The 24,826-nt window shown below is 39.6% G+C and overlaps 1 protein-coding gene across 1 annotated transcript; it reads right to left on the reverse strand.

Annotated features, from left to right (window-relative positions):
- Nucleotides 1-10,855: 10,855 nt before the first annotated feature.
- On the reverse strand, nt 10,856-18,194 carry LOC128617869 (short transient receptor potential channel 7). The gene is made up of 3 exons (XM_053641064.1): nt 18,055-18,194; nt 15,183-15,399; nt 10,856-11,304 (listed from the first exon to the last, which is right to left on the reverse strand). Exons 1-3 carry the CDS (start codon nt 18,067-18,069, stop codon nt 11,012-11,014), a joined length of 525 nt encoding a protein of 174 aa, XP_053497039.1. The 5' UTR covers nt 18,070-18,194; the 3' UTR covers nt 10,856-11,011.
- Nucleotides 18,195-24,826: the final 6,632 nt, after the last annotated feature.

The following is a 24,826-nucleotide window of genomic DNA, read 5'->3' on the forward strand; positions in this document are numbered from 1 at the left end:
ATCTCCTAAAGCCAGAAGAGCAAGAGCTTCTATTCTAACTCAGTATTTTTCATAAATGTTAAAGGTCAAATGAAAGGGAAAAAAAATCCATTGTAGTAGTAGTGGAGAGTAGTAGAGCAGTTGTATCTGTTGAAAACAGACTAACATGTCAATAAAAAAAGTTTAAAAGAACTATAAAAAAAAAAATAACCCCAGTATTTCATAGCAAAATAAATCTCGGATGTCATTGAAGATCACATGTTAAATATAAAGATCATACTGGGTAAGTCGTTCTGAGTGAAGTTTTCCCTTAAGTGTGAAGTGCTAAATACACTTATAGCTTGTAGGCTTAGAATAATCTAGACATAGTATCAAGTGAACAAAGTTAGCAAGACCTATCACAGCAACAATAAAGCTAGATTTAACACTGACACTGTGACTGTACATGAAGCTCTACACATTGCATGATGAAAAAAAACTAGCAAACTTCAGCACCACAAAGCTTGCACCAAAAAACCCCAAAAAACAAGAAAAGGATTTTTATTACATTGACCTTCTCTTTGTTGAAAGCTCTGTGGAAGACTACGAGTCCTGGGTTATAAAGAGGCCAAAATTGAGCCAGAATAAATATGCTAATGTTTCAGCTTCAGTGCATCAATGCAAACATCAGAAAAGAAGCTTGGAAAAAAAAGCAACATGAGGTGAGCATGTGCAAAGAGAACAGTCTCTCTAAAGAGTTTTGTATTTATTTATGTATTTATTTATTGTAATGTTATTATGCTATTTTGTGTACTGTAGTGCAGTGGTAGCTCAGGGTGTTCTTGGCTATTGATTGGAAGAGTGAAAGTTGAAATCTCAGCACAGCAAAGCTGCCCTTAAGCAAGACTTCTCCTGGGCCACTGTACCATAGTTGACCCAGCACAGTGACCCCAACTTTCTTTCCAAACTGGCAAATAGGAAAAAAAGCTCTCTATCTTTTATTGCTCTCTTTCTTCTGATTTTCACAGCCATCATGCACTTTTATAATGTGTCAATATGCTACACCAATTAATAAATGACGCCACAACCTTTAATTTAGATCACTGACATTGTGTAATATAATATTGTCTATAATGTATATGTAGAGTTACTGTTTATGTTCTTCCCATGTCTCTGTGGGTTTCCTCTGGGTTTTCTGTTTCCCTCCAATTTCTGCTAAATATTGGTAGGAGTATTGGCCACTCGGAATTGCCCCTGGGTGTGAATGAGTGCGTGGATGTGTTTGCATGAAGCATTCAGAGTATATTCTTGCCTCATGCCCAGTGGTCCCCGGATAGATTCCACATCCACCACAACCCAGAACAGGATAACGCTGAAGATGACTGACTGAAAGAATGTTATCTGAAGTTATTCTGAGGCATTCCATCAAATAGGTATCTTGCTAGCCTTATGTACATAGCCAGATAAAATTGGCACCACTTTTTCCTGTCAATTTTTAAATAAAATTTGATAGAATTTTTTTTTCATAGAACATGTAGATGGTTACTCTTTGTCCAGGCACTCAACAGGAAAACTTGCAACCTAGCTAATTATCCTACTAATTAGATGTCAGTGTAGATTATGCTTGCTAATCAGATTCTCAGTGTAAAGTGTTCAGTGGGATGAGAATTGCCATAATAGAACGTCTGAGTTACGCATGTAACCCTGTTCTCTGAGAAGGGAACGTGATATTGCGTGAGCTTCACGATGTGGGAAGTGCCCTCACGCGTGACCGGCATCTGAAGCTTGTGTAACATCCTGCCTACTTACAGGCCTGCCATGATCAGGTGACATGGCAATTAAGCGCATCGCGTGATATAAAATGGAATCTGAAGCAAAGCTGCAATTCCCAGGCATGCCCTCGTTCCCCTCTCAGGGAACAGGTTTACATGCGTAACCCAGACGTTCCCTTTCAAAGGGAACTCAACGTTGCATGACCTTCACACTGTGGGAACGAGAATACCCACTCCATCATACTGAGGGTATGGCTTGTTCACCTCAGGAACTTCCTGTGACTGGGTGATATTCCTATGTGGAAATATATGTCTTTTAAATCTATCGTCACAAACCAGTCCTCGAACTGAATCTATGTAACGATAAGTTTGAGCGTCAGCATCTTGAACCTGTATGTATGAAGAGTACGGTTCAGATGATGCAGATCCAAAATTGCCTGCATACTCCTGTCTTTTTTGTGGACCAGGAAAAACGGCTGTAAAAACCTCCCTCCCTCAGGGAACGGGGTACATGTTCTATGGCCCCTTTGTCCAAGAGGCTAGCTACAGCAGGGTTCGAGACATTATGGCAGAAAGGGAAACATTTTCACAGAAAGTATTCACAGATTGTGTTTTCTTTCCTATTTGGTCTGATGAGCAACCTGACGATATGGCATGTTTATTTTTTTTTAAGTTGACAAAGTAGTGTACATTTATTCCCCCATGTCAAATTCAAAACAGATGTTTCATCTGTTCAGGACACTAGTCAAAACTGGTACCATGAAACATTACTATGAAACAAAACATAACCACTTCTAATTGTCTTATATATCGCCATCAGCTAATCATACCTGTTGTCACTATTCAATCATGTTATGCAAAACACCAACAGTATCTCAGGCCACTAGCACAGACCTTCAGTGAGCTATCACTGCCCCCAAACAGCATCAACTGAACAATTTACAATAAAGACATGCATGCATGAGCATTCATCATGAACACTGTGAAGGCAAATAAGATCATGATGAAGGCCAAGTGCCAGAGCGATTTACATTTCACATTTAGTCACTGTGCTTGGTATTGGTCATAAGCCACACAGAAGGGTACATATTTATTTATGCTTTGAGGTCATGTTAAGGTCACCTGACTCTTTCCTCTTTGTCTCTCATTTTGGGTTGTTATCTCTTCAATTAATGTTATTTCTCTCCATTTCACCCCTCTGTCTTCTTTAACTCGTCTCTTGTAATTACTTCTCTGACAAATATCCCCTCCATTCTCATTTGTTTTCACCTATCTCCATTCCTTCCTTCTGTTTGACCATTTTCACTCTCTCGTTTGGGGGTTTGACTCGCCATCCATTCTTTCCTGGTAATTTTCTTTCTTTGTTTTTGATTGCTTTGACTTTACCTATGATCTCTCCATCATTTCATCCAGCCAGCCAGCTTGAAAGCACCTGTCCTTTCTCTTCTCACCTGGACAAGCTATCTATCATTACACAGGTGTCAGCATGCTTCATGGACTACTCTCTCATTGTGTCATTGTGTGTGTGTGTGTGTGATCTTTTCCCTCAAGCCATTTTCTAGAATCTTGTCTTAATATTGGTTATCTCTCCGTCTCTTTCTCTGACCCATACACAAACACACACACACACAGGCCCAAAGGAGATCATTATCACCTCCACCTGCCCCCAACACACACACACACACACACACACACACACACACACACACACACACACACTTGAGACGTGACAGTAACACTGAGCTGTCAAAACAAACCCGGGGATCAGGGTGAGACATCGGTCTGCTCTGAAACACAACACGCACACATGCACGCACGCACACGAATACACACGCACCCACACACACACTCATATGCAAGCATGCTGCATCCACATAAACAACATGCTTTTAATTCAGACAACATTTCAATGAATGAATATTTCAATAATCTAACCATAGTCAAATGAATTCTTCTATATTTTTGTTGTGTTTGCTGTCTATGGGAGACTGTGTGAGTGTGTTTGGGGAGGGGAGGAGAGCTGGGGTGGGGGTTTGCATGTTTTTATCTCTTGGTGGGGATTTAAAGGATAGGAATATCAGACAGTTTTGATGTTTAAGGAGCTATATATATATATATATATATATATATATATATATATATATATATATATATATATAGATAGATAGATAGATAGATAGATAGATAGATAAAAGAACCAAACAGTTTATTATGTTTTCTAAAATTAAAGTTATGGTTAGGTTTATGTCAGTGGAAGGATAGTGTAAAAACTGTACATGTACATGTGTGTAAACAAACAAACAAACCTCAAATCAATAACTCTACTTGCTGAGCCGTGCCCTCTGTCCATTTTTAGTAAAAGTACAATACATGGACCCTCTAAATAGATGCCATACTGCCCTCTGCTGCTTCTTTTAAAATTCATACAGAATGATTACAACATATAATAATACAGTATATAATTAGCTATTCCTAACCAGGTATACCGATTCAGATAGCCTTTGGATTGTTTATGATTTGTTTCAAGGACTTTAACATCCAGCCGTCGATGTCCATTTTGACCCCAATCAGTAATCAATCTAAAGATCACTACTTCTTCTAATGCATTTGCACCAATTTACAACCTCAGATGATGTGACATCATATAATGTGCAATATACCCCCACCTCCTCCTTCCTGACTGTGCAGCAGCCAGAAAAATACATTTTAAAGCATTGATAAATGAGACACTTTGAACATTTTATTTTTACAGGTATCTCAATCAAGACAGATGGTTTCATTATGTAAACTAATGTCTCACCATGATGAGATGTTTAGTTAGCATGTAAGCAAAGATCTTGTGACCAAAAATAAACTAAATATCAATAGCACTCACACACTAACAACAACACCACAAACAGCCAAAAACAGTTAATGAACCCTCACAGTTCTGGAACATGGTATAATAAGTACCTGTCCAAATAACATGTACAGACTGACCCTAGCAAACTGACAGACTAAATAAATACTGAACATTCGCTACTCTAGCTGTATAATTGACTGATAAGGCACATCACAGATATTTGGATTTTAATCACTGGGCGTCAGTGTGCAATCAATTAATGAAATGAAAATGCTGACAAACGTTTTGTTTTACAATTCATTTATTTTTTATCAAGAGGTACAGCTAACAAACTATATGATACCCCTGCCTCATTACATGGTTCTCAGTTAGTAGTGTCCATCACTGGTCCTGTATACTGTACTCAGATTCTGGTGCAGTTTGGTGTCACACATCATGAGTCATATCAGGTGTGTTTGAGCAAGAAAATGTCACATTACTCCTTGAAGTCAAAATTGTTTAAGGTGGTGTCACCTCTTCTTGTGGTTTCATGGATGGGATATCAAGACACAGCCAAAGTTAGAGAGTTGTCCAGTATGGAGGGCTAAAGCTAACACCCCTGATGGTGTTGTTCTCTTGGTATCATCCAAACTGGACCTTCGACACATGCTTGAATGTTTCACTGCTAAGTACAAATATATCCAAATACAACAACGATTCTCTCTCAGAAAAGAGTGAGATGCTCTCTTCAGGTGAGGGGGAGAACTTGCCCCTGGTGGAGGAGTTTATGTATCTTGGGATCTTATTCATGAGTGAAGGAAAAAGAGAGTATGAAACTGAAAAGTGGATCAGGTCAGTGGTAACAGTGTTTCAATCACTGTACAGGTCTGTGCTGGTCAAGCAGGAGCTCACTTTATGACAAAGTTCTCTGTTTACCGATCAATCTCTGACACTCTCTTCAAAAGAATAATCATGCAGGCCCAAGCTATGGAAAGAAGGTTCCTCTGCAGGGTTGGTGAACTTACTCTCCATGAGGAGCTGGACAACCAGGGAGAGCCTCAGTTGGTTGAGGAAGTTTGGGCACGTTATGAGGATGCTCCCTGGTCTGCTCCATTCAGCGGTATCAGGCATGTTCCCCTTTATAGAGACTCGAGGACATTCCCAGGACCCACTGGAGAGATTATATCTCAGAGTTGGCTTGGGAACATCTGGGAATCAACAATTAGGAGCTAGAATCTTTGTGGGTGCAGACGTTTAGATAGACCTTCAGGACTGAGTCGGTTGAATGAATGAATGAACAAATGAATGAATGAATGAATGATTAATTGCTATAACAACTTTGATAGTTGTTTTCCGACCACTGTAATGTCATTGTGAACAAACAAACAAGCAAACAAACAAGCCAACAAACAAACCCCATGGCTTTGCTTTATGGACCCCATCTTTAAGAGCAATGGCTGTATTGATTTCTCTTTATTTTTAGACATCTGTATCGTGTATGTTCATCTGATATCAGTAAACTACTCATCCACCTCCATCTAGTAACACCACAAACAAGAGTGAAATCTGATTATTAGATGTCCGTGCAAATATGGAAAATTAATGGTACTTCCCACAAAAAGGTCAAGTGAATAAAGGAGCATGAGAAGCTTTTGCAGCAAAGCAGTTTCAGCCCTCTGGGATTAGCCTGAAATCTATCATGAGTGGGATAAAAGTATCAGTGAAAGCTTTCAAGCTCCCAGACACTGTCAAACTTGGAGGTCAACACATTGTCATTTAACAGTGCCCTATGAAACATATTTCACTGAGTGAAATTGGTCTACCAAAACAACTTAAAGAGCAAAGAACCTGGTTAAAATCAATGGCTCCTCTTGAGCTCTTCTCCGACAGCGTGAACTTAAACAGCGGGAGGCTTTGTCTCGCCCCCGCTTTTAAACTTTACTTCAAAAACTGTTAATAAAACGCAATAGACAGTAACCATGACTGCATTAATGGGGTTTCAAGGGTCGTTTGTCGGGCCAGTTGATCAGAGGGATTGCTTTGGATGGCAGAACAAGGCTTTAATCAGCATGCTAATTTCACCTGCAGAGAATAAAACTGCCGGCAGCAAGACGAAACCGTAATTAGGATTATATGTCCTGCCAAATGCATTCTCTCAATGGCTTCGAAATGAACAGACAAAATTAGAAAGTTACTACAGAGATAGTCCAGGAATAGGTAGCATGTGATTTGGATAATGATAGGAGTGCAAGAGAAGCTTTGGAAGGGTTCTGTCATCAGTTGACACTCCGAGTTTTGCAGTTTCTCTAAAACAAAATTGGGCAGGACGTAGAAAGTGCAACTGTTGCTAGACTGTTGCTTAAGAGGTGAAAAAAAAACATACCTACAAACTTTGACAGAATGCATAATATCATACTCATACATGGCAAGAGCTTCAGTTAATGTCCACAACAAAAAATATGATCTCAGTGACTTTGATTGTGTCATGGTTGTTGGTGCCAGACGAGCCGGTTTTTAGAATTCCAGAAACTGCTGATCTCCTGGTGTTTCCACACATAACAGTCTCTCTAGTTAAAGGAATGGTGCAATAAATAAAAAATAAAAACAGAGGAGAATGTCTAGACTGGTTTGAGCTAACAGGATACAGTAGGTACGGGAACTCAAATAAGCACTCTTTACAACCATGGTGAGCAGAAAAGCATCTCAGTATGCACAGCACATCGAACCTTGACCACATCTGGCTCCGCTCCTGTCAGCCAAGAACAGAAAACTGAGGCTGCAGTGGGCACAGGCTCACCAAAACTAAACAGATGAAGAATGGAAAAACATCAACTGGTCTGATGAATCTTGATGAATTTGAACATCACAGCCTATCTGAGTATTGTTACTGACCATGTGCATCATTTTATGTCCACAATTCTTCCATCTCATAATGGCTACATCCAGCACTATAATGCTCCATGTCACAAGCACAAGTTTCCACTGAACATGAGTTCAATGAGTTCAGTGTACTGTACAGTGGCCTCCCCAATCACCAGATGTGAATCCAAGAGAGAACTTTGGGATGTGATAAAAAGGAACACAAACCTGTAGCAATCAAGTCAACGTGGACCAGAATCTCAAAGGAATTTTTCAAGGCCTTGTGGAGTAGTTGCCACGAAGAACTAAAGCTGTTCAGAGGGGAAAAGGGTTTCCTACCCTATATTAGTATGGTGTTCCTAATAACGTGGCTGGTGAGTGAATATGACTACATTATGTTCTATATTAAACATATTCATCCTTCAATTCCTTCTTCTTCAGTAACCGCTTTATCCTGAACCCATAACTGTCTAAGGTTCCCCAAGGAACCATTTACATTCTAAATGTAAAAGACAATTGTAAATGGTCTGCACTTATATAGCGCTTTAATCCAAAATGCTTTACACTGTGTCTCATTCACCCGTTCACTCACACACACACACACACCAATGGTAGCAGAGCTGCCATGCAAGGTGCTAACTTGCTAACTTGCAACTTAGGGTTTCAGTGTCTTGCCCAAGGACACTTCGGTATGCGGAGTCATGTGGGCCAGGAATCGAACCACCAACCCTACGATTAGTGGACAACCCGCTCTACACCCTGTGCCACAGCCGCCCAGAGTGATTACATACATATTATATACATATCATGCTCATATATTCTATTTCTGTGAAAGATAATAAATATTTTGAAACTGAGAACCAAGATGGCTGCCAGTATGCTGGTTATATAAACACCTGTCAATCCCATATGTCTGGCACTGAATTGTTCAGTTTTCAGTATCATTTGAAATTAAAATCAAATCAAAATCTACACATCACGTAGAGTCTTGTTTTAGAGCAATTTGGTAAAGAATACAACCAGGCAACTCCCTTGGGTTTTCACACCTAAATGCCGAGAGAACATCATTAATGCACTGTGCAATACACAGCAGTTCGCCTCAATAAGAGATGACAGCCATGAAGGAGAGAGAAGAGATAAAGGGATAGGGGAATGATATACAGAGAAAGGGAGTCGAGAGAGGGAGAGAGAGAGAGAGAGAGAGTGAAAGTAAGAGGGAGGGAGCTTGTCTTCAATAATAAAACTCATCAAATTAATTTTAAGCCTCCTTTAATGGCATTTAAAACAGTTTGCATGTTTGCTGACTTTAAAATGTCAAAATAAATACATTGCAATCAAATGTCAGAGCATGAGTGTGTGTAGCATTCAAATTTAAATGTGAGTAGGGTTTTGTGTGTGTGTGTGTGTTAAGGCAAGATTAATGGAATAACGTGCTTACGTTGTAAAGGCAGGGTTGTACTTGGCTCCTAAGTAGTATGAGTACAGGTTGAACATGCCGATCATGAAGGCAACAAAGACCATGATGAAGATAACCATGAATTTGAAGATGTCTTTAACTGTACGCCCCAGAGAGATCTGCAGCGGCCCAAAACTCTCGTTGGCTGGAAGGATGTACGCGATGCGTGAGAAACTCAGAACCACTGCGATCGCATACAAACCCTCTGAGATGATCTGAGGGTCTGATGGTCTCCACTTATTCCTGGCTGAGGGAGAGAGAGAGCGAGAGAGAGAGAGATACACTTATCCATCTATCTATTTAATCCAGTCCATATGGCACAGCAGTTGGCTAGTATATCTCTGTATATAACCTTAAGACTATCTTCAACTTTATTATGTTAGTTTAAATTAGTGTTAAACTCTGCTGAGATTTTGTTTGGAAACTGAGATAGCACACAAAGTATTACAGACATATTCTGTATCAGTCAGATGTATAAAGACTAGCTCTCAACAAAGATACTCACACACCCAGACACGGTTTAAGGTTCTTCTTCAAGGACTCAATTAAGACAGCTGGGATTTGAACTCACAACCGGCCAAGCAATAACCCAAAGCTTTGACCAATGAGCCACCATACTGTTTCTAGTGCCATGCGTCTGTCAGATATGCGTAATGCAGTCATGCATGTTATTACCAGCTTACACCAGTAGATAGCAGCATTGATAACAGCTCACACAGGGGAAGAAAAACAAACAGTGCTGTGATGTTTAGACTTGTCATGTACAATATACTGGCGCTGTATGTTAGGGGTTAAAGTCCTGAGCAATGACACAAGCTGGATCTCATACTAGTGTATACAAAGGATATATAATGGTCACAGTCACAAGCAAAAACAACAACTGAGTAAAGAGTATTTTTGTTTAATATTTAATCTTGTAAAGATGATGATCTTATTCTTTAGTTCCTGGACTTGAGCAGTGCCCAAAATCCTACTCCATTCAATTCATTGCCTCAAGGAATGATGAAAATACTTAAAGGTTGTTTTAAATGAACACGACAACAACAGTCTAATGCATAATACATAACACATTCTGCAGTATTTCCAAACCAAGCCCAAGAACAGAAGTGAGACCTGGGGAACAGGAAATCTTTTTACTTCTGCCATGTAATTGAGGTGTTTTTACTTCCCTCTGGCAAAATGCCTCGAATCCTTTCAAACCAGAACCAGCAGGCATTTCAAAGAAACCTTTGTCCCCCAGTGCAAACTCCCTGGTTATACCACAGTGATGCTGAATTCTTCTATTTGATTGTTCAGAAGGTGTTGTTTCCTTTTCTATAACATGAGTGTCGGCTATCCTGCAAACCACAGATTTATATGAATGTGTTCAGTTTAATAAATGATCGCTCTAGTAACAACTAATTTATGCGACACTCCACAATATGGCTACTAATTTATGCGACACTCCACAATATGGCTAATAAGGCTAATAATAAAAGGATTTAAAAAATGTCAAAACCATTTAAACAGAGAGGTTTGTTTAGCATTTATGGAAGTAGGCTTCATTGTCTTCAGTGTTTTGTAACAGTCAGTAATTTTTCTGACACGGGTCTCAGTAACACGACAAGCTGCCATTCATTAATAAATTGGAATTGTGATCAGAGGCTCACTTGATAACTTGTAACTTTGTACATATTCTGTTTTGCAAATGTAGAAGCACAAATTAGGTAATTGATAAAAACTGCCAATCTGGACTTTAATAAAAACATTCAAATGTCTAGAATTATATAGATTTGCCAGGAATTAGAGCAATGCCTCAACACTTCCCCAACACACAGTGAGAAGAATGGTGACAGAGGCAAATATCAACCCAAATAATTTGATCATTTCCTCATTTTTCTGAATACTGTTAATAATTCTGGAGTTGCATGCAGTCTTGTACTATATTATATTATTTTGTATAAGCAGCATTATACATAGGAGTAACATTTCCATGTACTTGGTGACCTGGTGAAATAGTAACTCATTGTAATTATGAGATACACAGTGCACATGTTTACAGTACAATATTTGAACAGCTGCTGTCAGGAAATTAGTGTAACTCTCAATATGCCTCAAGAGCTTAGAATTGCACCATTAAATCCACTTTCAAAAATGACAGCAATTTTACAGACATCCCCCCACCATAGTTAATTTGAATCTCTTATGTAGAGTGGTGCCCTCACCATATGTGAAGTAGGCGATGTCGGCAGGAAGTGAAGCGTTGCTGATGTCATGATTGGGCACATGGAGATCTATGTAAAGTTGTGCTTTAGATGCCTTCAGGAAAGCCATGAAGCGAGCTGTGAAGGACGCGACAAAGATGGACAACATGCCGAAGTCCAGAACATTCCAGAGGTGCATGACATACTCACGTGGACCATCAGTCCAAATTTCTTTACACTCTGACCAGATCATACCTGAAAGAGAGAGAGAGAGAGAGAGAGAGAGAGAGAGAAGGCATTGTACAATTAGAATTAGCTTTCCCAGAGCACACACACACAAGGGGCTGCAAATGGATTATTGAAATGCATCTCTAATCAGACTCATATCTCCTACAATTACAGCTGCAGACAAATAACAGAATGAGACTCAAACACACACACACACACACACACACACAGATACACACTGAGCATGCACACAGCACATATTCTCTGAGAGATTGCTGTAGTAAGAATGAAATGGGTTATTACTGACAAACGCACACACACACACACGTAATAGCGGTGCAAAACCAGGATGGAATGAGACAGAAAGAATGTGAAGACTAGATGACCTGCAGAGTAAATAATAAGGAAACTACTTGTAATGTTAAATTACCACTTCTACCATTCTCAAGATCTGTATTTTTCCTCCGTTCAATCTAGTTTGTACTTTCTACTACAAAACACCATCCACTGACTGAAATTCTATTCCTAATTGATAAGTAGCGTTTTTGCCATTTCTGTTCCTTCGATCAGTTCCCCAAGTATGAGGTGCATCCTGTGCTCCCCTGCTACACTTGCATACTATTTACACATGATTTATAGACATATCATTGCTTTAAGACTACACGAGAAGCACGGCTTCCCATAAAATATTCATTACAATGCAACATTGTCACTCTAAGTGAAATCCAATATTCTGCGAATCAAAAGATCTGTAATATCATGCTGTTTATTTGTTTATCACAAACTGTTTTCGGTGGACAGCACAGATTACATGAAAATCCCGTTTGAAGCCCATAGATGCACCTCTGCTTCAATGGGATCCTATGGCAGATTCAAGTACACGTGTTTTGACGGGAGCAAATCCAGTCCAAATAGGGCTGGATGAATGCCATTCTGTGTGAAGTGTTTCTTCACCAAAAAAAATAAAAATAAAATAAAAAATTGCAAGAATATATGATTACCCTTCCTTATATTAAAGATTTGGAAAGTTCCTGTCTGCTGTGTTATCACCACACAGTGTACTACAGACACAAGACAGATGTCCTTCGGGTGGATGAGGCATATGTTACTTGTGGATTACATTAAGACACTTTTAAGGTCTTTTCTCCTCATTCTTCACTTTACTGATGGAGCACAAACAACTTCTTTCAAGAAATGACTGCTGCAGTTCCTTAAACTAGATGTATATGTTTCTTTATCTGTGAATAGTGAATAAATGCCTTGGGTTCAGTGGCAGCATTCAGGCCTACCTGCCAACTTTAGTTATGATCAGACTGTTATAATGCCCAAGGGGTGATTACATTAAAGTTTCTACAATGTTACCTTGAAGGATGTACACACACACACACACACACACACACACACACACTCACTCATACATACACACATTCATACATACACACGCACACATATATACACATACACGCACATATATACACACACACATACACATACACTCATATACACATACACATATGCACACACACACGCACACACACATACACACACGCACACACACACACACACACACACACACAAGATACCATGTACAAATCTCTGATCAAATGCCTCAAAATCCACTTATTAAAAGTCTTTGGCCTGAGCTGAAGCAGCTTAACAGATGGAATTGGATAGCTTACACCATGGGTCATCACTGGTGGAATGAAATGTGGGTGCAGACCCAGAAAAGTATTTCAGAGAATCATACTGTGTACCCAAAAATTATTTTCTTTCAGGAACTATCTAATATCACGGCTTCTGCATCAGATCCTTTGTTCCAGTTAATCTTGTGCATTTATATCAATGATTTAGCTCAGGGCTTCCTGAATGTTTGCTAAGCTGAACCCTTACTACCTTAATTATTTCCCTTGGGTACCCCAGTGGGATATTTAGGCTAACATTAAAGGAAACTTTTGTAATAAATTTGCAAAACGTGTTACTTCTAACATGCTGTAGTTCGTGAAATATGAACATCTTTACTATTTTTTTTTTGTTTGACATTTTTGCTATTAAAGAATTACTTAAAAAAATTTTAACATAACATTTCTGTCAGTATTATAAACCTCCTGCAATGCCACCACGATCCCCTAGGGGTTCACAAACCCCTGATTGGAAAACTAGCTGATTAAAAGCAGTTCATAAAGAAAAGGGAGATTTTTCACAGCTTTCATTTAATTTACCATCTCTGGTCTGATTTATGAAGTGAGTGGAAAAAAGTTGATGGTGAAAATGTTTTAGAATGATTGGACAGAGACGAATGCATTTATTCTCTGCTTCAAATTCAAAACTGATGTCTCGGAGTCCATTGTATGATTGTATTCAAAAATAACAATAAAGCACTACTGCGCAACAAAACACCACTTCTGATGTATCCCCACAAACTAATCACTGATGGCTAAAGCATTAAAACTGTAAGTGCTATCACCATTTAGTAATATAACTAGCAAATCTGGAATTTTGTAGGCAAGAAAGTTTATGTAGCTGAAACCTCACAAATTTACTTAAATTCACCTGGCTTAGAACATCACATCAATAATAAAAATGCAAACAAAAACCTTCATTAAAGCTATAGACATTAATTGTGCATTGTCCAAGAAAACTCTTTCCACTCATTTACAACAATATCCTACTTCTCAAAAAGCACTTAGGTTTCATTCCTCCATCTTGTCATGGGATCCGTGACATCATCAAACAATGTAGCACAATATTTCTGAGATACACTCACATGTACACAGAAACTCCCGATGTGTTCATTAAAATAGTAATGCACACATTCATTTCTGTCATATCACAGCAAACCAGCGACTCCATTTCCCAGAATGCATCACTAACTCCAAACATGGCCGAAGAGGGCTACACTCCCTCCCTTCCCCATCCCCTACCCCCCCAATCAGAGACACCTATTCCAATTGAAACTCGCAATCACACCACACATAGAAGAAACTGTTTGAACACAATGTCTGTGAAGCATAGGCTCAGTTGCTTTTGTCTCTGTCATAACTAAGCCTTTCTAAATGTTGTTATTCTGGTTTTGGACTTTGTTTACCCTACTGACCTTGATTCTTGGCCTAGCCTAGTTTATGTCTGTTTGACGTTGTAGAATTTGGATTTACCCTTTGGACTTGTTGTTTTTGGATTAAACTTCATAACCTGCACTTGCTTCTGTCCGCACCTCCTTTATGTGACAATTTCTGTATACAGCAATACACTGTATATAAGAGCTATCCATGGGTGTCTAGCTTCCCCTGGCCGCCATCTGACCCTGGGCCCATTAGCAAGAGGTAGGCATTTGCTGTCTGATGAGATGCAAACACAGAACCCAGAAACATGCTGTTTACAGACTTACAGACTATCTGCTGTCAACACCATACATTTTTGATAATTTGCAAGTTCATTGCAAGCATGTTCGTATTTAAAATATTTTAATATTCCCCAGTTCACTGCCAGCCCTTATAGATGTCTGACTAATAGGAAACCAAGAGACAGAACCAGTGGTCCAGTGGAGTCTTTCTAATGGAAACCATAGCAAACAGTAATTACTGTCCAACAACCCATAAATGCTGGTGCAAATGTTACCTAATAACATTAAAGGTCGATGAAAATAGGACCCATTAAATCCTGAAGGAAACTTTCTTATATCTGATTAAAAAAAAGTACTACTGCAGACCATTTACATGGAGGCCACTGGAGTCTTGCTCTAGGGTCAAGCAGTGACACTCTGGCAGTCCAGGGTTCAAATTCACAATCTTCCAGTGATTAGGACAGAACCTTAACCACTTCCCTCACCCTGTCCTCTCTTCCACAGTGGATAAGAATGACCAAATATGCCCCATATAGCTCACATCCCAGCATGCATTAGTGCTTACCCAGCACCCATTTCATGATGAGGAGTTCTGTCCAGGAGAACTGAGTGGTTTTGACCCTGAACACCTGACGTGGGTGATCTGTGATGGTCTCATTGGGGAGATTCTTTACTCCCTCAAAACGGTCTGAAGCGTTCAGCACCAGAAGACCCAAGAAGATGGTGAAGGAGACAGCATGAGCCACAAACTTCATAAAGGGACTGCGAAGAATCTGACCCAGCTGGAAGAAAGGGAAATAAATTAAAAAATTTAAGCAGATGAAGAGAAAAGTAAAGAAAAGAAAAGAGAAGGAGGAGGGGCATGGGTGGATTGATGGACAAATGGATGGATGGATGGTTTGGGAGAATGAATAGATGGATGAATATATGGATAGACAGTTGAATGGATGGTTTGGGTGGATGGATGAGAGAGAGGAAATAAAGAAATTATCAGGGAAAATAATATGTGTGTGTGTGTGTGTGTGTGTGTGTGTGTGTGTGATAAACTGTCATTGCTTTTTTCCAATTAAACATGCAACATATTGTAATAATGTGAGCAATAATATTGTAAGTGGAAAAAAAGAACACATTATTTTAACACACAAGTAAACACACACGCACACACACACACACACACACACACACACACACACAAAATAATAATAATGATTATTGCAACACATACAGAACACTCCTTTTGGGCAATGAAAATAATAACTCAGGATCAGAAGACATTTAGCTTGACACAAGAATTATTGAAATGAATCCCCAAACCTTACACTTCTCCAATAGTCCCAAACACCCCCACCCCGCATCTGATTGTGTGTGTACGTGCATGTGTTTGTGTGTGTATTTGCATGTGTTTGTGTGTGTACGTGCATGTGTTTGTGTTTGTATCTGCATGTGTTTGTGTGTGTACGTGCATGTGTTTGTGTTTGTATCTGCATGTGTTTGTGTGTGTATCTGCATGTGTTTGTGTATGTATCTGCATGTGTTTGTGTGTGTACGTGCATGTGTTTGTGTGTGTACGTGCATGTGTTTGTGTGTGTATGTGCATGTGTTTGTGTGTGATTAGATTACATTTGTTTTATCTCACCTAATTCACTACAGACAGCAAAGCAACAACAAAACTGAATCCTTGCTGTTTTTTCTCTCACCAGGTTCACCAGAGAAAATAATTAATGGGTGTGTACAGAATGCTGACTTAATTTCACTAAAATCCTGATTATCATCACAATCATTATTATTATTATTATTATTATTATTATTATTAATAATAATAATAATAATAATAATAATAATAATACCATAATAATCTGCATGATCAGTGATTAATCATACTTAATTCGTTTTCTTTCTTTTCTTTTTTCCGTTGTGATCTGTCTGCTCTTTATTTTTGTCTTTCTTTCTCCTTCTACCTTTTTTCCCCTCTAATGTTGCTGTCTTTCCCTCCCTTTCCTCCACCTCTTTCTAATAGTCTGTCAGACAGGGACAAAGGAGATGCCTTAATGAGATGTAATTATAGACAAACAGACTCGGAGCACACACATACACAAATAAATCCCACAATATCACAGTTGATGTCTGTTGTTCCTTCGTTTATATTTTCACCATGTAGAGCACTAGGCTGTATCTACAGTATGTGTGTGTCTATGGTGCAAATGTATATTAAACATGCTTATAGGGTCATATTCAGAGTTGGGATATATGTTCACAACTTCAAATTGGATTTCTGGGTGGCCCATAAAATAACCTATCTACAAATCACGTCTCTAAAGTTGCCAGGTTGTTCCTTAGAAGAGCTTCTGGAGTGTTTTTCAATTGTCTCTAGACCACTCTCTTAAAAACAAGCCCTTGCCTTTTGGCCAAAAGAAAAGCTTGTAATAAAATTGTGAACTGATAACTCAGATCACAATTTATGAGCGAAACAGGCTGAAAATTCCATCCTTCCTTTTTCTATACTGCTTATCCTACACAGGGTCATGGGGAGCCTGGAGCCTATCCCAGGGAACTCACGGCACAAGGCAGGGGACATCCTAGATGAGGTATCAACAGTTGCACACACATTCACATGGACAATTTGGAAAGACCAATCAGTCTACAACACGTCTTTTGACTCAAGGAGGAAACCAGATTACCCAGAGGACACCCCCAAAACATGGCGAGAACATGCAAATTCCATGCACACAGGTCGGAGGTGGGATTCAAACCCCCAACCCTGGAGGTGTGAGGTAAACATGCTAACCACTAAACCACCATGCCCCCATTCAGTAAAATGTAATATCAAAAAGAAAAGCTGATTAAATTATTCCAGTAATGGAGGCTGGTGAAAACATGTTTATAGCTGCTATAACACATGAGATACCCGGAACTAACTTGCTCTGTGAACATTAAACATAGCTGGATATGAGAAAAGGTATGCTGCATCATTCTTTAATTAATGAAAAATTGGCAAACTGTTGTGGTATAAGAGGTATACAACGCTTCATGACATGCCTCATCAACATCACACCACAACATCACTTATTTGTTTTCTTATAACTGCTTGCCCAGTAATGTTTCATCCTTCCATATCTAATATTCTTCTGAAATAGCATAGTTTTTCATGTATTTTTGTATGAAATATTGTTGTTACAACAAAACGTTAGACAGTAGCATTGGACAGCCCTACACCAGAGTGGATACAATGCACACTCAGGTTCAAAGACTGTATAGTGAATAACTGAGCAGTGCTTCAATCCAGAGATAAATATTGAGCTCTGAATACCCAAGTGCAAGGTTTGGAGAGCACCTCCACACTACATGTGTTTAACTCATTTCCAAACTATGAATATGGCCCATGGAAGGTGTGTGTGTGTGCGTGTGTGTGTGAGAGAGAGATGAAGTACTGTTTTTACCTTGCTGCAGGGCATGATCCAGTATGCAATGGCGAGGAAAGGAAGTCCTACTGTTACTCCAAGCACAGTGAGACACTTCACTCCTATAGACTGTTGCCTCAGGTCAGCCAGATTCTCATACCAGATAGTTAACAGCTGCTGCTGACAGTTAGGATGGGCAACAAACTAGTGGAGAGGAAGATAGATAGATAGATAGACAGATAGATAGATGGGGGGGGCAGGAGCATTAAAATATTATTCCATAGACTCAATATGTAAATGATATAAAAATTACCAAAGGTACTTCATATTAATTATAATGATGCATTGCATTACATTCAAGGTTACAGCATTTGGCAGACAGCTTTGTCCAGTACTTCTATTTATTTTTCGATCTCCATCAAACACATACTCATGGTAGCTCAAACAGGTCTGAGAATACTAATAAGTTCAAATCATATTACAGAGGAGTACAAAATACTATGAGTATTTACAGTGCATCTGGAAAGTATTCACAGCACTTCACTTTTTCCACATTTTGGTATGTTACAGCCTTATTCCAAAATGGATTAAATTCATTATTTCCCTCAAAATTCTACAAACAATACCCCATAATGACAATGTGAAAGAAGTTTGTTTGAAATCTTTGCAAATTTATTAAGAATAAAAAACAAAAAAAGCACATGTATATAAGTATTCACAGCCTTTGCCATGACACTCAAAATTGAGCTCTGGTGCACCCTGTTTCCACTGATCATCCTTGATATGTTTCTACAACTTGATTGGAGTCCACCTGTGGTAAATTCAGTTGATTGGACATGATTTGGAAAGGCCTACACCTGTCTATATAAGGTCTCACAGTTAACAAAGCATGCCAAGCCATAAAGTCCAAGGAACTGTGTGTAGACCTTCGAGACAGGATTGTATTGAGGCACAGATCTGGGGAAGGGTACAGAAACATTTCTGCAGCATTGAAGGTCCCAATGAGCACAGTGGCCTCCATCATCCGTAAATGGAAGAAGTTTGGAACCACCAGGACTCTTCCTAGAGCTGGCCGCCTGGACATACTGAGCGATCGGGGGATAAGGGCCTTAGTCAGGGAGGTGACCAAAAACCCGATGGTCACTCTGACAAAGCTCCATCATGTCTCTGTGGAGAGAGGAGAACCTTCCAGAAGAACAACCACCTCTGCAGCACTCCACCAATCAGACCTGTATGGTAGAGTGGCCAGACGGAAGCCACTCCTCAGTAAAAGGCACACGATAGCCCGCCTGGAGGACTCTCAGACCATGAGAAACAAAATTCTCCGGTCTGATGGCTTGAATGGCAAGCGTCGTGTCTAGAGGAAACCAGGCACCAGTCATCACCTGGCCAGTACCATCCCTACAGTGAAGCATGGTGGTGGCAGCATCATGCTGTGGGGATGTTTTTCAGTGGCAGGAACTGGGAGACTAGTCAGGATCGAGGGAAAGATGAATGCAGCAATGTACAGAGACATCCTTGATGAAAACCTGCTCCAGAGCGCTCTGGACCTCAGACTGGGGCGAAGGTTCATCTTCCAACAAGACAACAACCCTAAGCACACAGCCGAGATAACGAAGGAGTGGCTACAGGACAACTCTGTGAATGTCCTTGAGTGGCCCAGCCAAAGCCCAGACTTGAACCCGATTGAACATCTCTGGAGAGATCTGAAAATGGCTGTGCACCGACGCTCCCCATCCAACCTGATGGAGCTTGAGAGGTCCTGCAAAGAAGAATGGGATAAACTGCCCAAAAATATGTGTGCCAAGCTTGTAGCATCATACTCAAAAAGACTGGAGGCTGCAATTGGTGCCAAAGGTGCTTCAACAAAGTATTGAGCAAAGGCTGTGAATTCTTATGTACATGTGCTTTTTTGTTTTTTATTCTTAATAAATTTGCAAAGATTTCAAACAAACTCCTTTCACGTTGTCATTATGGGGTATTGTTTGTAGAATTTTGAGGAAAATGATGAATTTAATCCATTTTGGAATAAGGCTGTAACATAACAAAATGTGGAAAAAGTGAAGCGCTGTGAATACTTTCCGGATGCACTGTATACATATCATTTAAAGGCTTAATGAAGATCCCTTAAGTAAGTCCATTATTTTATTTATTTAAAGCAGTATCCATAGAGCCATTCATTTTCCATACCGCTTATCCTACACAGGGCTGCAGGATGCCTGGAGCCTATCCCAGGGAGCTCAGGACACAAGGCAGGGGACACCCTGGACGGGGTGAAAACCCACACACATTCACACACTACGGACAATTTGGAAATGCCAATCAACCTACAACACATGTCTTAAAAACGGACAAGAGTTGCAAGCACAGAGATGGAAAAGAAAAATGGCTCTGGGATCAGAAGATCAGGAGTTCAAACCCCAGCACTGCCAAGCTACCACTGCTGGGCCCTAGGGCAAGGCCATTAACCCTCAATTGCTCAGTTGTATAAATGGGATAAATGTAAGTTGCCCTGGATAAGGATGTCTGCCAAATGCCATAAATGTAAATGTAAATGGGATGGAAGAATGAAATGCTCTGGTGTGCTTTCATAAATAGGTGGCTCCCTCATGTGACTACCAACACACACTGATACGGTATATTTCATAGAAATTTAAACTGTTAAACACCCTACACAGAATAGCAAACTATGTATGTCCAATAAAACCAGTAACATGGTCTAGGAACATCTCCACATTTTTACCCTCATTAGGAAAACCAGGATCTATGAAAACTCATTCATCCCAAGTCTATCCCGGTCAAGAGAATTCAGCTCAGATGGGACGCTATGCATGAACAATACACAAAGACAAATAACAGGAGAAAACCCACACAGACATGGTGACAACATGCCAAATCCAAACACAGAATGTATCAGAACAATCATCTATCCCATTTTCCATACCGCTTATCCTACACAGCGTCCCTGGGGAGTCTGAAGCCTATCCCAGGGAACTTGGGGCACAAGGCAGGGGACACCCTCGACAAGGTGCCAACCCATTGCACCAATCATGATTTATTTAACAGAAATATAAAACGAATAATCTAGCTACCTGGCTCATTTTTAGGTTGTGTGGCTAAAATTTACAAGCACCACATCATCCTCTAATCATTTTCATATCAGACATGAGAGGCTGTGCCATTACAATTTGAGCTCAAAGAGGAAATGCAGAGGACTTAATGTTCATTTCAATTCAATTTTCACATATTTTGTGTTTGTGTTTTAACATATAATTATATAACTTATTGAGTTACTGGTTAAGTAATCATTCTTGTTTTGTACTTTTGTAATATTTACGGCTTATGTTCACATGGTGTAATGATCGATGCCCTGCCATCCGGCTCAAAATGTTCTAGCATTGTTACTGCTCCCCAAAGTCTTCATTAGTCTACAAGTTGTTTTATTACCTGCATACCAACAGATTGAAACTTCACTCATAGTGAGAAATAAGACTGCTGGGCAGTGCTAGGGCAGTGTATTGTGTGCTATTGGTTGTGTATAGCCTTGAATTACTACCAAGTAATTTGAAACTCCAAATTGCCTCTGTGCTAGTCAGTTACTTTAGAAGACAAAGGAATTGAATTGAAAGTTGCCTGAAACCTCCTGCCATCCCTCGTTCTCTCTGGACATTAACTGAGTCAATAGGCAGTACCTTTTAACAGAACCGAGCCCTGAAAAGAAACAAAAACACTTTTAAAACACTATTATGCTTTGGAGTACTTGAAATACAGTGGTAATTAATGTAATACAGTGCCTTGGAAATTATGACATAAAAAGTAATTCATAATTCATTAAAAAATATTTAAAAACCCGAAAAATGCTCCTTGTGTCACGTCTCGTGACGGAGCAGAAGATAAGGTGGATGCAATCGCAGTTCGAACGAGAGTTTTATTTAAAGAAAGACAGGCAGACAAATCCAAATCGTAATCCAAAACGTAATCCAAAACATGCAAGGTCAGACGATCAGCAAACAGGCATTAACTTGGGCAAGGCAGAGATCAAGGTCGTGGCACGGAAAACAGGGTCGATAAACAAAACATGAAACGTGGCATACAGCGAGGGACTGGTAGCGGAGAAACCAGTAAACTAAACTAACGTGCCTGACTATGACTATGACTATGACTATGACTATGACTATGACTATGACTATGACTATGACTATGACTATGGACCGCATTAAACACATCTACTCTATTCTAGTCTAATACCCCGCCTTGAGTGTTGCGAGGCATGCGGTATATATGCTGACATGATTACCCTCGCAACTGCTAACAGCTGAGGGTAATCCGGACACACGTGACATGACAACCAATGACAGGATGGGGAGGAGACATGACATAAACAATAACAAAAGCACATGTTGAAATGTCACTGCTGTCAACATTGGAAAAGCAGGTGCTTGCGCATTCGCGCTTAGACCACGCTGCTTCAAGGGGGAGTCATGACACCTTGCATAAATATTCAGCCCCTTCAGACTAGTACTTGGTAGAACCACCGTTTACTGCAATAACAGCTGGGATACATTCCTACCAGATTTTCACCCATTTTTTCTGGCAGATTTCCATCAGGTTCTTCATGTTGGTTGGATGTTGTTTGTTGACTGCAATTTTCAAACAGTGCCAAAGATTCTCAATGGGATTCAGATCTGGATTTGACTTGGCCACTGTTGGGCACATTCACCCATTTGTTTTTAACCACTCCTGCTGAAGGTAAAGGTTTTTGTTGTTTTAAATATCTCTTGTAATATGCCCTGTATTTTGATCCATTAATTCTCCCTTCAATTTAGACAAGAAAGCCCAGGTGCTGAGGATGAAAAGCATAACCAGAGCATGATGCTACCACCACCTGTCAGGGTTGAGACAGAGACGGATGCAAATGCAGATTAAGTTTTTAATAATAATAATAATTCAAAATGAACACGAGGCAAAAACACTAAGGCAAGGAACACTAAGGCATGGATTCTTTCTAGCCACCCTGCCATACAGTCCTCAATTATGCAGAGCTCTTGAAATGGTTGGCTGCTCCACCTTCACACCACTCTTAGCCACTGTATTGTGTAACTCCTTCAGAGTGACTGCTAGCCTCACTGAGGCTTTCCTCACCAGTCTCTGTCTTGTTTTTGCACTGAGTGCTTGGGTGGTATGGTGCAGCTTCCACTTCCTCATTATTGCTTACCGGGTTGTCCGACCTCTTGGACCTCTCAATAAGTGGTGGCTCAAAGGTTAAGCCTCTGGGTTACAGATCAGACGGTCAGAGGTTCAAGCCCCAGCACTGCCAAGCTGCCACTGTTGGGTGCTTGAGCAAGACCCTTAACCCTCTCTGCTCCAGGGACACCTGCTCTCTACCCCCTACCTTCCTAACAAGCTGGGTGAAGAAAAAGAATTTCACTGTGCTGTAATGTGTATGTGATCAATAAAGGCTTCTTCTAATTTTACACCCTATTCCAAAATTATGGAATTCTATTAACTTATCTTTAACTTCCTTAGAATGCTCCTTAGTTTTCACTTCCACATCTCTTCTTCAGAAAAGACAGGTGGGTTTTGTTCAAGAAATGGGAGCTGTTTTAATATTGTGTAGGTGAAGGCCAATTATAAGTCAATTGTGTCCTCGTTATGAAAATAGCTTTCATCTGGAGCTACCAGAACCTGGGGGTTGAATATATTTTTTTATTTTCTTTGAAATACTTGCTGACTTTGAAATGAAAAATGAATGAAAAAATTCATTTTGACTTTGAAAATTCACCATAACAGAACGTATCTATCTATCTATCTATCTATCTATCTATCTATCTATCTATCTATCTATATGATATTCTATAATTTCCAGGGTGGGGTAGAATACTTTTGCAAGCCACTGAATGTATTACTTATGATCCATGTGATGTGGAAAATATAAAGTTAACAGCTACACAGCAGATGAAGGACTTTTGTTGTTTTGTTTCTCTAGACCACAGGTCACCAACTGGTGGACTGAAGTCTGGATGTGGTCCCAGCGAAATATTTCAGTGGACCAAACATACTGTAAAAAAATGCAGCAGATCTGATAAACATATGAAAAAAGCTGGCCATAGTTCAGCGACTCCAGTTTTCTAAGCATGAACCATCACAGCTTGTTTAGCAAATCCTCTGTTGTGGATTATCCAATCACATGCATTTATGTAAAATATTTAAGTCATTACTGTTAATATTCTCAAGTAATAATCCAGGCTAATACATTGACTCAATTTATAAACATATTCCACATTTTGCCTGACCGTGAGGTGGACATAACCCTGCACCTGGTTGCCTCAGTAACAGTGTGAGCTTGGATTGAGGATGAAGACTGAGAGTTTTGCTGAACATCTTCCCTTTATCTTTTTACATGAGTATTAGCATTCTCATCACACAAATGGTGTGCAAAGGGAACTCCAAACATTAATATTTGACAGTGGGCTAGTGGTTTTTTTTTTGTGTACAGTGTGTGTGTGTGTGTGTGTGTGTGTGTGTGTGTTTTAGTTTCACATTTAACCTGAAACTATTAGATGAAATGAAACTGAGTATTTGCAAACTCTAAAATAAAACCAGATATTTACAATACTTCTCGTGTTCATGGAAAGAGTAAAATTATGGACATGCGTCGGCATCTCATTCTCATACACTCAGCCTCATACACATAATAAATTGAAGCTGTCAGTAAAGGTTAACATGGTCTAAAACACCTGTTTTTTCATCCAGCTACCAGCCATAGTTTACTGTCTCTTTAATAATGTCTTAGTTAAATTATAACATTTGT

Source organism: Ictalurus furcatus, chromosome 14 (assembly GCF_023375685.1).
Source record: "Ictalurus furcatus strain D&B chromosome 14, Billie_1.0, whole genome shotgun sequence".
Classification (NCBI taxonomy): Eukaryota; Metazoa; Chordata; class Actinopteri; order Siluriformes; family Ictaluridae; genus Ictalurus; species Ictalurus furcatus.